The 17,500-nt window shown below is 38.0% G+C and overlaps 1 protein-coding gene across 1 annotated transcript in view; it reads left to right on the forward strand.

The window, feature by feature from the left end:
* The window catches only part of LOC137617277 (protein sax-3-like), a 26,918-nt gene that overhangs the window by 8,418 nt on the left and 1,000 nt on the right, over nucleotides 1-17,500 (forward strand). The window contains exons 2-4 of the mRNA XM_068347273.1: nucleotides 12,536-13,114; nucleotides 13,315-14,844; nucleotides 16,502-17,500. The exon at nucleotides 16,502-17,500 is cut by the window's right edge and continues 1,000 nt beyond it. Coding sequence (XP_068203374.1) covers nucleotides 12,536-13,114; nucleotides 13,315-14,844; nucleotides 16,502-17,500 — 3,108 coding nt within the window. The remainder of the gene's footprint in view (nucleotides 1-12,535; nucleotides 13,115-13,314; nucleotides 14,845-16,501) is intronic.

The following is a 17,500-nucleotide window of genomic DNA, read 5'->3' on the forward strand; positions in this document are numbered from 1 at the left end:
TACTCACCAATTTCCTCTCGTTACATTTTCCGCAAATCAAATAAATAATCTTTTCCCCAGATGGTGTATGCACAGTCTGGGAAAGGGGGCTGTGGGCTGGTGCTTTCGTATCACAAACTGAAAGCTATAATCCCTATGACCTCATTCAGTAGGTCAATTCATTCACCCTTCGAGCCAAGTCACCTTAATATGATCTCATTTCCATTTTTCGCCAATTAAAAAATGTCACTAGTTTGCTCTTGTTAAATTCTTCGCAAATTGAATAAACTTTTTTTTTTCTTTTTTTTTTCTCTTTTTTTTTGCAAGTTACAAAAAAAAAGTAGTCACAAATTTCCTCTCGTTACATTTTTTCGCAAATCAAATAAATAATCTTTTCCCCAGACGGTGTATGCACAGTCTGGGAAAGGGGGCCTGGGGGCTGGTGCTTTCGTATCACAAACTAAAAGCTATAATCCCTTTGACCTCATTCAGTAGGTCAATTCATTCTCCCTTCGAGCGAAGTCACCTTGATATGATCTCATTTCGTTTTTTCGCCAATTAAAAAATGTCATTAATTTGCTCTTGTTAAATTCTTCGCAAATTGAATTTTTTTTTTTTTTTTTTTTTGCAAGTTACAAAAAAAAGTAGTCACCAATTTCCTCTCGTTACATTATTCGCAAATTAACTAAAGCTTTTTTCGCAAATTAGAAAAAGAAAATAGTCACCAATTTCCTCCCGTTACATTTTTCGCTAACCAATAAATAGTTTTCTTTTTTCCCGTTACTTTCGTAAATTAAATAAATCATTTTTTCCCAGATGCTGTATGCACAGTCTGGGAAAGGGGGGCTGGGGGCTGGTGCTTTCGTATCACAAACTGAAAGCTATAATCCCTTTGACCTCATTCAGTAGGTCAATTCATTCTCCCTTCGAGCCAAGTCACCTTGATGCGCTTATGCTAAACAAACTCACATTTGGAAAACACAGGCTCCGGTATCCCGTGCGAATATTAATAAACGCGAAAAATGAATTACTGGAAAATAAATGGCTGACAATTGCTGACGGTATATATTTTTCAATGCGGGCGTTTTTGCGATGCAAATTCCTCGGAGATAGCGGATGTATATTGCATATATTGCAACGTGCAACATAGCCTGTTTTGGGTCAATATTGGTGTTATAAAGCCTAGCTGGTGATTTTCATATGACCTTAGAATGTCCTTTCGGGATTGTGAAACGTGTGATTATTCGGTCTCTCCTCCTCCCTAGGTTGAAAGGGGTAGGGGCTGAGAAGGATTGAATCTTTGTGTGTGTATATCTATATCTAAATATATATCCGTTATTTTTGATGGGTCACACACACTAGAGGTATAGGGCGAAAAGCGCAATATTAAAAAAAAAAAAAAAAATTAATGGATCTCCGTATGGTAATGGCGAATGCGTATACGAAATATTTCATCAAAATTATTATTATTATTATTATTATTATTATTATTATTGTTACATATACCCGGTATATATATATATATATATATATATATATATATATATATATATACATATATATATATATATTTATATATATATCTATATATATATATATATATATATATATATATATATATATATATATATATATATATATATATACAATGCGTAGATAAAATCTCAGTGGTGTTCAAGAATCTAAGACAGTATCTCTGGAAAATTTGAGGTCCAGATAGTTTTCAGGTTAACAGGAAAACTGTGTGTAACGGGAAAATTAATTGTGTGTGTGTAACAGGGAAACCGTGTGTATATGTGCGTTCGCACCTAAAAAAATATAGAGCAAACATAAAGACCAGAAATAAACCAGGTAACTGTAGACAGGACTCAAAAGCCAGACCAACTAACGCTACTTAACCACAACCCATTTCGCTGGAATATTCTAAAGACTTGTTTGGCTACGTAATTGTGTGTGTGTGGGGGGGGGGGCGACCGGAAATACGGTTTTTCCGCTTCCAGTTAGTATGGCGAGAGAAAAGGAATAGCAGTGGAACTCACTCTGAATTGTTGTTGTTATTATTATTATTATTATTAGCTAAGCTACAACCTTAGTTGGAAAATTAGGATGATATAAGCCCAAGGGCTCCAACATGAAAAATAGCTCAATGAGGAAAAGAAATGAGGAATCAGATAGAATAGTGTGCCTGAGTGTACCCTTAAGCAAGAGACCTCTATCCTAAGATAGTGAAAGGCCATGGTACAGAGGCTATGGCACTACCCAAGACTAGAGAACAGTGGTTGGATATTAGAGTGTTCTTCTCCTAGAAGAGCTGTTTACTATAGCTATTGAGTCTTTTCTACCCTTACCAAGTGGAAAGTAGCCATAGTCAAAAATTTCTTTGACATCTGCTTGCATACTGAAAGCATTCTGTCCACAGTATTCTAGTAGTTTAATTCCAGCTGCGACCAGATTGTTGAATAGTGATTTTGACACCTGCTTGTATACTGAAAGCATTCTGTCCACAGGATTCTAGAAGTTTAAGTCCAGCTTCGACCAGATTGTTGAATAGTGAATTTGACACCTGCTTGCATACTGAAAGCATTCTGCCCTCAGTATTCTAGAAGTTTAATTCCAGCTGTGATCACATTGTTGAATAGTGATTTTGACACCTGCTTGCATACTGAAAGCATTCTGTCCACAGTATTCTAGAAGCTTTATTCCAGTTGTGACCAGATTATGGAATGATCTTCCTAATCAGGCAGATGAATCGATGTAACTTCAGATTTTGGAGTATTCTCCCAGAAGACATTTTTTCCTGAATTTGCAAAACACAAGTGGTAGACGAAGCACGTTCCCTGTCAACCTCTCACGATCTGAATAGAAACGTTCCTGCCTTTATGAAAAGAACGCCTGGCTTATCCTTCAGACGTTCGTATCCAGTGGAGACTGCTGTCTCAGGCAATGTCTCCTTGTGTCTCCTGAGGCTGATTTGAGACACACGTCTTTTTGAGAGATTCCTGAAGGTGGTTTCGTGATTCTTCTCTATCAAGGATTATTTTTGGGGTCGATGTCCTTCAGGTATTATTTTGACGTATTTGTCGTCATTCATTGTCTCTGATATTCTTATTACATCCGCCAACGAAGTTGAAAGGAGGTTATGTTTTACCACCTGTTTGTGTGTATTCTAAATTGTTATGGAATATATATATATATATATATATATATATATATATATATATATATATATATATATATGTGTGTGTGTGTGTGTGTGTGTGTTTGTTTGTGAACAGCTTCCTGGCCACAATTTTCATCGTATAGTAATGAAAGTTGCAGGGATTAACTGTTATGTTAAAAGCTAGAAATATTTAAATTTTGGAAGGTCAAAAGTCAAGGTCACGGTCAAGAAGATTGTCCAAAATTTAATCATTTCCAGTTTTTTACATAACAGTTAATCCCTGTAAGTTTCATTACGATTAAAATTGTGGTCGGGAAGCTGTTCACAAACACTCAAATACACAAAAAAGGGGGATGAAACATAACCTCCTTCCAACTTCAAGTTTCATTACTCTACGATTAAAATTGTGGCCAGGAAGCGGTTCATAAATAAACACACACACACACAAAGGGGGTGTAAAACATAACCTCCTTCCACCTGCAAGTTTCATTACTCTACTATTAAAATTATGGCCAGGAAGCAGTTCACAAACAAACATACATACACACATAAACAGGAGTGAAAACATAACCTCCTTCCAACTTCGTTGGCGGAGATCATAATAGCACGATACAAGCGTAATGTTGAATATGCGCGCGCAACCAGTCGAGTTCCAGCTAGCTCACCTGGAACGCTTCTTTTACTTGTATGAGAAGCAGCTCACGAAAACATCTAATTGCCGAGGAAGCAACTTCAAGGTGAGGCTGAAATGACGCAGTGCTTGCTATGATGGGGGGGGGGGTAGGGGGCTTAATATTAAGGGTTTTGGTTTGATTGGGAAATGGGGGGGGCTTGTTGAAGGTTTCTGCGTATAGCGTATTAGTGTCTTGCAAGATGTTGCAATGATTTCTTTATGTGGATACGAGGTGGCACTGTGGTATACTTAATGTTTTCTTTAATTTTTCTTTTGTAATACTAAATTGTTATGGAATATAGCTTCACTATTAATACATATACACACACATATATATATATATATATATATAGATAGATATATATACATATATATATATATATATATATGTATATATATATATATATATATGTGTGTGTGTGTGTATAAATACAGTATATATATATATATATATATATGCAGTTTTCATGTTAGCTTGAAAACTATATAGAGGACAGCTTGTCCAGAGTGATGCTGTCTTCGATTTTTGGACGCAACTAAGATATTGTTTGTTCAGTATATATATACACATATATATATATATATATATATATAACTTTGCATAGAAGTGATGATAGCTTATGTACTTATTTATATGAATTAATAGACAGATTACCCAAAAAACATACTATATAACTAACAACCAAATCGGTAACATAAACAAAAAATATTCCTTCTTAATCAAGCCACCATTTCCACGCCCACGGCAGAAAGACACACATATATATCCTACTTTATCCTACGTTGATCCTAACCTATTATACCCACCATGAATATATGTAAAAAGAATATTCATAGGATACAAAACCTCCTCCGCTAGATGGAGACTCTTTAGCTTCAAGCGATGGAGACTCTTTGGCTCCGAGCGGGGATTCAAATCCCTCTCATTTGACTTCGAGGATTGCCTCGTTCCGAAACAAAACGTGTTGGAAGTTTTTGTGAGGACGGGGAACGTTTGCTTCGGGAAAGTGCTACTTTCTACTTTTGTTTTAGAGGCAGTAGGTGGAGAGTTTAAAGAGTAAGGAATAAAAGAGCTTTGCTTGTGTATAAGTGAATGGGTGTGTGCTGTGGTTTGTAAATTCAGATAGCTTTATGAGTATATATATATATATATATATATATAAATGTGTGTGTATGTGTTTATGTATATGTATATGTGTATATATATATATATATATACAGTATATATATATATATATATATGTATGTGTATATATATATATATATATATAATCTTTAGGAAGATTTTTATTATTAAAATTTTTTTCACTGCGAAAAGCAGGAGGTGAAAAATCTCAATGATTATTAATATAATTTTTTATATATATATATATATATATATAATCAAGTGTACGATATCAATTTTATAATTTTTCTGTTTCTCCTTTATATTTTGTTCCTTATTTCCCCGTTTCTTTTTTCCACCCTGTTCCGCTTTCCCACCTGGAACCCTTGGGCTTATAGCATTCGGCTTTTCCAACTAGGGTTGTACCTTGGCTCATAATCATAGTAATAACAATAACATGGAGAATAGCCCTACTTAAATGGAAACTTTCACAAATTTAAGTAATCTTAATGACGGTGTAAGTGGGTTACTTAAAACAGACTTTTGACGAAATAATCAACGCTGGCTAATTAGCCATATTTGTGTGTGCGTGCGTATGTGTGTATTTACATTATACCCAGTCTTTCATTCTTCTAAAAGATCTTTAATTAGTCTTTCATTAATAAGGGGTTGCGAGCATTATGTATTGATTTTATTTATAATTAGGTTCATTATTCGGGAGAATAACAAATAGGAATTTTGGGTATAAGATTTTTTTACACGCTAGCTGATTACAGCAGGTCCCAGGTAAATGAATCTGGTGTGTATATATATATATATATATATATAAATCACGAAAACTGAGCTTAAAATCTGTAATATTGCCACATGGAGAAGAGAAAAGACTTGTTTGGAGTTTGTCGTTAATAAGACAAAATTCTAACTCGGTTAAGTCTTTTCACTTCTCTTTTCGTGGCTATATATATATATATATATATATATACACACACACATATATATATGCCCCCCGAGTAACAAAAGCTAGCTAGACCCGTATAATGAAAGAAAATATCCATATATTGCTGAAGATAATTCTCTCTCTCTCTCTCTCTCTCTCTCTCTCTCTCTCTCTCGTACCCATTCCTACCCCTCCATAGAAATAAGGATATAACCTCACCCCTATTGGACTTCAACCCCCCCAAAAAAAATTACATGTAGTGAGGGTAACCATCAGTGCCATAGTCTTTGTAATATGGTCTTCCACTGTCTTGGGTTAGAGTTCTCTTGCCTGAGGGTACACTTGGGCACACTATTCTATCTTGTTTCTCTTCCTCTTATTTTGTTGAAGTTTTTATAGTTTATTTATGAAAAATTGAATTTAATATTGTAACTGTTTTTAAAATATTTCATTTTGATTGTTCATTGCTGATGTTTATTTATTTCCTTGTTTCCTTTCCTCACTGGGGTATTTTCCCTGTTGGAGCCCTTGGCCTTATAGCATCATCCTTTTCCAACTAGGGTTGTAGATTAGCTAGTAATAATAATGATAACTAGAAAAGCACTCTTGAGAGTGTAGACCTCCGCCACGGCAGCTCTATGTTGAGCTTTTGCTCAAAATTGACTTTTGACCCAGGGCATTCAAAATTGAATCATTTCCACGTCTGATCATAATGATTAATCCCTTAAGGTTTCACTACTGTATAGGTAAAATTGTGGCCACTGACAAACAAACAGGGGCGAAAACATAACCCCCTTCCAACTTCGATGGTGGGAGTAATGCTAATAATAATAATGCACTCTTATAGGAGATTTGTAATATTAATAATAACTAGAAAAGCACTCTTGAGAGTGTAAACCTCCGCCACGGCCGCTAATTTAGGTTGACCTATCACTTAACCTTGATCTTTGACCTAGGACTTTCAAAATTGAATCACATCCACGTCTCATCATAACGATTAATCCCTTAAGGTTTCACTACTCAATGGGTAAAATTGTGGCCACAAACAGACAGACAAACAGGGGTGAAAACATAACCTCCTTCCAACTTCGATGGTGGAAATAATGCTAATAATAATAATGCACTTTTATAGGAGATTAAAAATGAATGGAAAAATGGTAGGGGGCGTTGTTGTGGACCTTCGAAAGAAGGGGTAAAATGACAAACAGGGGTGAAAACAACCTCCTTCCAACTTCGATGGTGGGAGTAATACTAATGATAATAATGCACTTTTATAGGAGATTAAAAATAAATGGGAAAATTGGGGCGGGGGCGTTGTTGTGGATCTTCGAAAGAAGGGGTAAGAAGAGACATGATTCTCTGCCATTAACGGGTTAAGAAACACCATATGTTGCTGTACGTGCAAGTGAGATGTTACATTATTTGGTCAGAAGAGGGTTATTGGTGCACGTCTGGAAGTTTTTTTTTTTTTTTTTGGGGGGGGGGAGGGGGTTTAGAGAGGGAGGCGGGAGAGAGGGAGGTGGGGCGTCTCCATTCTATGGTGGTTTTTAGTCTCGTGTTTTCTTTAGTTTTACGTTTGGGGAAATTTAGTGTGATTGTTTTAAGACTTCTGTTTTCGTTGCTGTTTCCTTTTGCTGAAGGGTTGGAAATAGAGGCTATGATGGATGTTTGTGTGTGTGTATATATATATATATATATATATGTATATATATGTGTGTATATATATATATATATATATTTATATATGTGTATATATATATATGTATATATATATGTATATATATGTATATATATATATATATATATATGTATATATATATATATATATATATTAGCTAAGCTGCAAACCTTGTTAGAAGAGCAGGATGCTTTAAGCCCAAGAGCTCCAACAGGGGAAAATAGCCTAGAGAGGAAAGGAAATAAATAAACTATATAAAAAATTATAAACAATTGAAATAAGATATTTTATGAACAGTAACAGCATTAAAAGATCTTTCAAATATAAATTATAAAAGAGATTGAAGTCTGAGTGTTCAATATAAATACATTTGTTGCAATATGTGTTTATATATATATATATATATATGTGTGTGTGTGTGTGTGTATGTATATATATACATATATATATATATATATATATAATAATTTACTTATTTTTTATTTGTTGATTTCTCTTTTGTTCAAATGATCAATAATAGACTTTCCATTTACTCTGAAAATTTCGAATGAAAATTATATACCCTATATACAGTATGTGTGTGTTCGTTCGTCTGTGTGTGTTGTGTATTCTGGAGTTGAAATGATCAATAATTCGCTTGTGTTTTGCTCGGCAAATTTCGTAAGGTCAATCATCTGGAATTATCGCGTGAGCCACATTATTGATTATATCATCCAACTGGCGTTGCGAAATCTGAGATGATGAGGGAACAAACCACAAACAAAGAAACTTATTTCGTCAATAAAATAGTGTATGAAATTTATGGTCATTACCTCCTTCAACGAAGTTGGAAGGAGGTTATGTATTACCCCCTGTTTGTGTGTTAGTTTATATATGACATATCTGTTTTTGACGTTAATAGTTTATATAGGACATATCTGTTTTGACGCTGTTACTGTTTTTAGAATGATATATTGTTAATTTATTCTCATCATTTATTTATTTCCTTTCCTCACTGGGCTATTTTTCCCTGTTGGAGCCCTTGGGCTTATAGCATCTTGCTTTTCCAATTAGGGTTGTAGCTTGGCTAGTAATAATAATTATAATAATAGTTTGTTTGTGAACAGCTTTCTGGCCACAATTTTAATCGTAGAGTAATGAAATTTGTAGGGATTAACTGTTATGTAAAAAACTGGAAATTATTAAATTTTTGAAGGTCAAAGGTCACAGTCAAGCAAAATGTCCAATTCATGTAATCAGCCATAAGTTTGGACATCGTTGTCACAGAGACTTCATATCTGGTTCATATTTGAGTGTATGAAAATCCACGCCAATTAATACATGTTATGGGAAAAGGTCAAGGTCATGATCGAGCAAAAGGTCGAGAAATAAGCTGCCGTGGTAGAGGTATGTGCTCTACTGAGTGCCCCTCTTGTTGCAATATATTGTTTATTACATGATTTTCCGATGACGTACAGTCTGACACAGGAAATCCTGACACACCTTTACTACGCTGCGAGTTTGTGTTGTTAGCCCCGCCCACCAGCCTTTTTAGCATCGCGCACCATCTCACTTTAGCCCCTCTTACCAGCTCTATTTAGCACGGCTCACCAGCTCTCTTTAGCCCCGCCCAACAGCTCTATTTAGCCCCGCCCAACAGCTCTATTTAGCCCCGCCCAACAGCTCTATTTAGCCCCGTCCAACAGCTCTATTTAGCCCCTCCTACCAGCTCTCTTTAGCCCCGCCCACCAGCTCTATTTAGCCCCGCCCACCAGCTCTCTTTAGCCCTGCCCACCAGCTCTATTTAGCCCTGCCCAACTGCTCTCTTTAGCCCCGCCCACCAGCTCTATTTAACCCCGCCTACCAGCTGTATTTAGCCCCGCCCACCAGCTCTCTCTAGCCCTGCCTAACAGCTCTCTTTAGCCAAGCTCACCAGCTCTATTTAGCCCCGCCTACCAGCTCTATTTAGCCCCGCCCACCAGCTCTATTTAGCCCCGCCCACCAGCTCTCTTTAGCCCTGCCCACCAGCTCTATTTAGCCCTGCCCAACTGCTCTCTTTAGCCCCGCCCACCAGCTGTATTTAGCCCCGCCCACCAGCAGTATTTAGCCCCGCCCACCAGCTCTCTCTAGCCCCGCCTAACAGCTCTCTTTAGCCAAGCTCACCAGCTCTCTTTAGCCCTGCCCACCAGCTCTATTTAGCCCCGCCCACCAGCTCTCTTTAGCCCTGCCCACCAGCTCTATTTAGCCCTGCCCAACTGCTCTCTTTAGCCCCGCCCACCAGCTGTATTTAGCCCGCCCACCAGCTGTATTTAGCCCCGCCCACCAGCTCTCTCTAGCCGTGCCTAACAGCTCTCTTTAGCCAAGCTCACCAGCTCTCTTTCGTCCCTCCCTCCAGTCTTGTTAGCCCCGCCCACCAGCTCTATTTAGCCCCGCCTACCAGCTCTCTGTAGCCCTGCCCACCAGCTCTATTTAGCTACGCCCACAAGCTCTGCCATCTTTCCCAGCACTATCTGTTTGGTTACTCTCCGCGAAGTAAGGCTATGAAAGGGTGTATTTCTTCAGAACGAGGTGTGCCAGAAATTCCTGTATCTAACTGTACTTGACATGAGAAACTACAGGAAATATAAAAGGAAAATTACTTAAACGTAATTGGTGATTTTTCTTCTTTGATGCAGAAGTGAGTAAAAGGTTTATTGCAATTTGGTGCAATTTCAGGAAGTTCCGGATAGTTCCATGGGAACTACAATTGACTCTCTCTCTCTCTCTCTCTCTCTCTCTCTCTCTCTCTCTCTTTACAGATGGTGGATAGTTTTGGACTTTGAGTTTGGTTAATTTAGTTATTGAAATTAATTTGAAAGTTCTAAAATCAACTTGATAATCTTATTAGATTTAATATTGAGTAAAGATGTTTAAATATGGGTCCTTAAAGATTGGGTAAAGTGTTTCCAAATTCCATTTATACACTCTCTCTCTCTCTCTCTCTCTCTCTCTCTCTCTCTCTCTCTTTATATATATATATATATATATATAAAATACACACATACATATATATATATATATATACATATATATATATATATATACATATATATATATATATATCTATATATATACATATATATATATATTTAAAGAGAGAGAGAGAGAGAGAGACAGACAGAGACAGAGACAGACAGACAGAGAGAGGAGCTATTTTTAAAACAATATTATTAATCGTAGCTATCAGATTACAATCATTATTGACTATTGTATTAACAGGACAAAAATCTCTATCTCTTATTTGCTATCTCTCTACTCCTCCTCGCAATTAGTTTCTGTAACTTCTACCTTCGCCTTTCTATCTGTATATCTGTCTGTTGTCTATTTCTCCTGTCTATCTGTCTATCTGTCTGTCTGTATCTCCCATTCTTCGTTCTGCCCCAGAGGCGTCTTAAGATTGGTGCATTACATCGAGAAGGCGGAGAGAAAAACATTTATCGCTTTTGGCAAATCTTAGCGAGGAGTAATTTACTACCGCCCCGATAGGATCTATCTGACAAATTGCAGACATGGCATCCCAACGGCGGTGAGAGAGAGAGAGAGAGAGAGAGAGAGAGAGATTGCTCTTCTGCTTTTGTAGAGAGAGAGAGAGAGAGAGAGAGAGAGAGAGAGAAGTTTTGCTCTTTTTCATGTAGTACTTTGATGCTTATTCAGTTACTCAAAAAATTTTTAGCATTGAGAGAGAGAGAGAGAGAGAGAGAGAGAGAGATATATTACTCTTCTGGTTTGGGGGGAGAGAGAGAGAGAGAGAGAGAGAGAGAGAGAGATTTGCTCTTCTGCTTTTGGGAGAGAGAGAGAGAGAGAGAGAGAGAGAGAGATTTGCTCTTCTGCTTTTGGGAGAGAGAGAGAGAGAGATTTGCTCTTCTGCTTTTGGGAGAGAGAGAGAGATTTGCTCTTCTGCTTTTGGGAGAGAGAGAGAGAGAGATTTGCTCTTCTGCTTTTGGGAGAGAGAGAGAGAGAGAGAGAGAGAGAGAGATTTGCTCTTCTGCTTTTGGGAGAGAGAGAGAGAGAGAGAGAGAGAGAGAGAGAGAGATTTGCTCTTCTGCTTTGGAGAAAGAGAGAGAGAGAGATTACTCTTTTGGATATGATACTTATTCACTTACTCATAAAATTTCAGTTTTTCTTAAACCAATTTTTGGTAATTTTAACCTATCTTCTCTTATTGATATTAGTAATGAGATATAGGTCAACCTTGTAAAAATTCACCATCATGAAAAACAAACGACAAAAACATTTATTAACGAGATATAAAAAAATCAACATTATAAAAATTTAACATCATAAAAAAACATATACAACTAAAAACATGAAAAACCAACCAAGTTTATTCTTCTTATGTTGAAATGTAGTTCCCCACGTCAAGTCCTCAGAAGCGTGAGTATGTCACTTTGCAGATTCCAGTCTTTGGGAATTTAGACAAGACGTGAATAATAACGAACTTGAAAGGATGCTGACCTCTGACCCAATTACTCAAGATACTAAAAGGAGGATTCTGGATCTTTTATGTTCGTGGTGTTTTTGTTTGCTAAACGAGTGTATTTTTTGCTCACCACTTTAGAGTATTATTATTATTATTATTATTATTATTATTATTATTATTATTTGCTAAGCTACTACCCTAGCTATAAAAGTAGGATGATATAAGCCCGAGGGCTCCAACAGGGAAAATAGCCCAGTGAGGAAAGGAAATAAGGAAACTACAAGAAAAGTAATTAACAATTAGTATAAAATATCTCAAGAACAGTAACATTAAAATAAATATTTCATATAGAAACTTTAAAACAACAAGAGGAGGAGAAATAAGATAGTGTGCCCCAGTGTACCCTCAAGCAAGAGAACTCTATCCCAAGACAGTACTCAATGATAATAATCCAAGATTTTCAAAGATTTCATTAAAATGCATACCCTTTCACCTTTCCCTCTTTATCTACTGTAGCAATAAGAATCCTGCGTTATGAAAAGAAATTTCTGCCTCTTTCTTCCAGGTTCACTTCCGATCATTAAGGAACAGCCGAGCAGTGTGATCGCCAGACGGAATGATCCAGCGACGCTTAACTGCGCTGCTTCTGGCGCCACCCACATCACGTGGTTCCGGGACGGTCAGCAGGTCACCACCTCCTCCCAGGACAGCCGCTCTCATCGAGTCCTCCTGCCCTCCGGGTCGCTCTTCTTTCTGAGGGTGGCCAGCGGCCGCAGGGACAGTGATGCCGGGATCTACTGGTGCGTGGCATCTAACAAGTACGGGTCAACGCGATCCTCCAATGCTACGCTCACCGTGGCCTACCTGTCTTACGATTTCCAGGCGTTTCCGGAACCATCCGTGAAAGTTCTGGCTGGAGAGCCAGTGACCCTGTCTTGCAGAGCTCCTAGAGGGTCCCCTGAGCCTAGTTTGGTCTGGTTGAAGGATGGGGAAGAAGTTCAAAATTCCTCTCAGGTCACTGTTGTCAACTTTGGAGACATTGTGATCAAGAAGACTGAACAAGATCATTCAGGGACTTACTTGTGTCGTGCAAGAAATATCGCTGGGACACGAGAATCTCCTGCTACCAAGCTAGTTGTTATGAGTAAGTTCATTTCATTGTAGCCCCTTAGTTATTTCTTATGTAGCAGTTGTGTTGTATACTTAAATCCTCAAGTTAACTTGATAAAACAAAAGTGTGCTAACAAAAGATCTATAATCAATAAAAGTTAGTCTCTAATAGAATCTTAGGTATGTAAAGGTAAAATTCGGTCTGTCATGAGAATCTTTATTTTTCTTTTCCAGCTCCACCATGGTTTGAGCAAAACCTCAAAAATGTAACTGCAGCATCTGGGGTAAATGTAGTATTTACCTGCCAAGTCAAGGGTCACCCAGAGCCGTCAATATCTTGGCGACGTTTAGATGGGAAGATGCCAACTTCCCGTACCAAAACTGATAATCGTCGCCTTATAATAGAGGAAGCCGAAGCTTCTGACACTGGTGCATACACTTGTGAAGCAGAGAGTGAGGCTGGTTTCGCTGAAGCTAAAGTATTTCTCACCGTCTTTGAGGCTCCTGAGCTAGCCCAGCGTCCACAAAATACACAGGTCTTGCAGGGTGAAAAAGTCCAGTTATCATGCACAGTTAAAGGCGACCCACAGCCCCTTGTGCTCTGGCGTTTGCCAGCCCTAGACAGGTCTGCTTTACTCACTCCCTCACAAAAAAATGGACACATATCAGTGTCTCCAGAGGGTCAGACATTGACACTCAACCCAACAGCAACTAAAGACAGTGGAACTTACCAATGCTGGGGAGTGAGCAAGGGTGGTGGAGTAAGTGCTCAAGCAGAGGTGATGGTGGTGGAAGCATATCCTCCTCCAGTGATTGGTGTGGGTCCCCAAGACATTTCAGTGAAGCCAGGGAGTGATGTTTCATTGCCTTGTGAGGTAGTCAGTGAGTCTTCCACTCCAACTATATCATGGTGGTTTCAGCCATCACCACACATCCCTTCTTACAAGTTAACTGAAAGTAGTGAGAATCCTAGAATATCTCTCCCAAATACTGGTGCTCTATTACTTAAGAGTGTTGAAGAAAATGATGCTGGTATTTATACCTGTCGAGTGATAGCTGAAACTGGCAGTGCAGAGCAGGAGGCAGTGTTGCAAGTCAAGGAAAGTGCTCCAGATTTGCCTACTCATCACCCACCAGCCCCACCTTCAAAACCACGGTTATTTTTACTTAATGAAACTTCTGTTCAACTTTCATGGTTACCCAACTCTCAAATGGACAGCAGCACTGAACAGTGGTATCTCATTGAACACTGGCAGCAAGGATGGGATGAGTGGCGTGTTGCAGCTGCTGATATTAGACAGGAATCCTTTACAATTACTGGTTTAACACCTGGAAATACATATTTTTTCTTTGTCCGGGCCATCAGCAATGAAGGGAAGTCTTTCCCAAGTCCATGGTCAGATTCTGTCGTCGTCCGTCCGTCCCGAGATCTAAACCTCACTTCCAATCAGGTCCGTCAAGTACGCCGTCGTCTTTCAAGACCTACTGTGACACTTACAGATGCTGAAATAACTAATTCTAACAGTGTCTTATTAAAATGGAGTTTTATCAGCACAACAGAGGATGCTGTGGAGGGTGTGCTGGTGTACGCAGTATCCGCATCGGGTTCTGTGCAAGTGGCTACAGTTCTAGGATCATCGTCCTCCTCGCATCACCTGCATAATCTACAGCAGTATACAAATTATACTTTCTTTGTGGCTCCATTTTGGCACAGTATTGAGGGCACACCTTCAAATGCCATCGCTGTTACTACACCAGAGGATGGTAAGAATTACATCTAAGATTTATTTTTAAACATTTTTAGAAACAGTAGTGCTACAGTTAGAGTATCATTAACACTTCATTAAGTAACACGTTTTTTCTCTCTCATCGATGTTGGAACCAAAACTGATTATCTAAAAAAACTAATACTTTAGAAATACCACCTATACTTTCTACTTTCACAATGTACCAGCTAAAATACACTTCTGTAGTAGATCCATACAGAACAATCTGTGTCTGTCTGTCTACCTTCACAATGTACCTACTTGAATAATACTACTACTGTAGATCCATATAGGACAGTCTGTGACTGTCTGTGTCGACTAACAATTGTTCTTATCTAAGGTTACGATACTACTTAAATTTAGCTTTAAATTTACCACAGTAACTTCTATAGTCTCCTAACACCTTTCAGCATGAAAAAATACTCAGTACTGTATCCTTATTTACACATAGCTATGAGTTTTTTTTTTAAGATGCAGAATGCCTTTGTGGTATTTTTTGGATAGATTCTTGTTATATATTTATGAGATATGGCCTCTGATATTTTATACTTATCGTCTGCACGCTCTGATCTGTATGCTCAATCCTGTTTCAGTATTTAATTCATCACCTACTGTAACAACAATAAACTTACTGCTAATACATAGGAAATCTAATGTCACCTCTGTAATGTCATTGGGCTAAAACAGTATGGCAATTACATTTCCTATACAGTACCGGTATATCAAATTTGTTCCCACAAAAGTCCTTAAACTTTGTTTCTCTCTTCAATGTTTTTTTTTTGAAAGGTGGAAGTACTGTAGTATATACCACACCATTTCTAAAGAAAAGAAGTTAAAATAAATTGCTTTATTCCCAACATTGTTCCAGACAGTCAAAAGTCATGCATCCTCAATGAATTTTTTTGTTACATATACTGTAGATTGTGGTACTTTCTAACTTGTAGTCTTTTTAAGAAGGTATTTTTAATTTCTGCTTTTGGCACCAGCTATTTTAATCACTACCTTGTAGAGCATATTAAATATTGCATTCTTCTAGGTAGCTATGAATCTTTATCTATGTTACTTCACCTCACATAAACAACGTGAATACTGATATCCCTCACAATTGCTTAATTGTAGAATATTTCTTCTATATCCTTAGTGAGGTTTGCAATCCCCTCATCGTTTGTTTTCAGAAATTCCTTTAAAGTTCCCTCTTTCATATACTGTACGTGTGGTGAATCCTCTTCTTTTCCACACTTTTGTATTTTTTGTAGTGACACAATCAAAATTTTAAAACAAATTGCATCTAGAATTTTATTATACTTTTAAGAAAATAGTTTATCATTATCATTGCACTCATTTTGCTGCAGACATATTTCTTAGCATAGATAATTAGTTGATATATTTATTTCTTGTTATTAAAGTATGTTAATTTTCAAGCAGCTCTTCAACTGGAATATCTTATGAAATGTATGAAAAGTACAGTATTTGTTTAAACCTTGCTAATCAAAACTTAAATTTTAATTTGTGTTGGGTGGGATAAAATCTAACTACCTCAGATACATCAGAAGTCTTTGTAATGTTTTTTTTTTTTTTTTTTTTCTATTTATTTATTTAGAATTTTTCAGTCTGCTTTAATGACAAACATGCTGAAGAATATCCTTTCTTTCCAGCCCCAATCACAGCACCCAGCGATGTTCATGTCATCCTTCAGAAAGATGGATCAACATTGATCACATGGTCAAGCTTGGAAAGAGATAAAGCCCGTGGTGTGATCATTGGTTATCAAGTCGCCATTACCAACAATGGTACGCAGACTACAGAAACGGTGCAGGACCCAAGGCTTGAAGCTCATGGCCTCACTCCAGGTAGACTGTATGCTGTCCGTGTTGCAGCTGTTACAGGGGCTGGCATTGGACCGTTCAGTCCTCCCGTGTTGATGGATGGCGGAACAAAAATTGACCTTACAAACCAGAATGTACCTCTCACTCCAAGAGGGGAGAATACATCAGTTTTATATGCCCAACCCCAACCAGCTTGGCTTGTTTATCTTTTAGTACCGCTGGTCATTATACTTTTCTTCGCAACTATCATCTACATAAGGCGTTTACGACATAAAATTCCAGCCCCTAAGCCTTCGCAAGCGAACTCAGTGTACCAAGATCCATCTTTGTATCCAGCACATCACACCATAAATATGTACAGTGAGCAGAAACTCTGGCCCTCATCAGACAGTGATAAGGATTCAAGCTTGTCGTCATCAAGGCTTCTGCGTTCAGATCAGCAAATAAACGACTATTCTGAACCAAGAGTGCAAAGGATCGATGAAGCTACAGAGCCTTATGCTACAACAGCACTCTTGGCACAGGAGTCCCCTCATTTGATTCACGGGCCTCCGTGGAGACATCACAGCGATGATTCTGGCGTGCAGGTCAATTGGTCTGCCATTCTACCACCCCCTCCTTCATGCCCTCCACCTCATGATTATGATTTAGGGGATCCCGTTGGATTTTCCAGCCCAAGAGAGGTTCACGTCGTGTGCGGCCCAGGGAGCGCTTCGCATCGCAGTAGCATGGTAGGATCGGAGCAGTACAAAAGACCCTGTGATACAAGTTCTGACCACACCTATGATATCTACACGCAGATGACGCCAAACTCGTTCCGAAATGGAT

This window comes from Palaemon carinicauda, chromosome 23 (assembly GCF_036898095.1).
Source record: "Palaemon carinicauda isolate YSFRI2023 chromosome 23, ASM3689809v2, whole genome shotgun sequence".
NCBI classification, from domain to species: domain Eukaryota; kingdom Metazoa; phylum Arthropoda; class Malacostraca; order Decapoda; family Palaemonidae; genus Palaemon; species Palaemon carinicauda.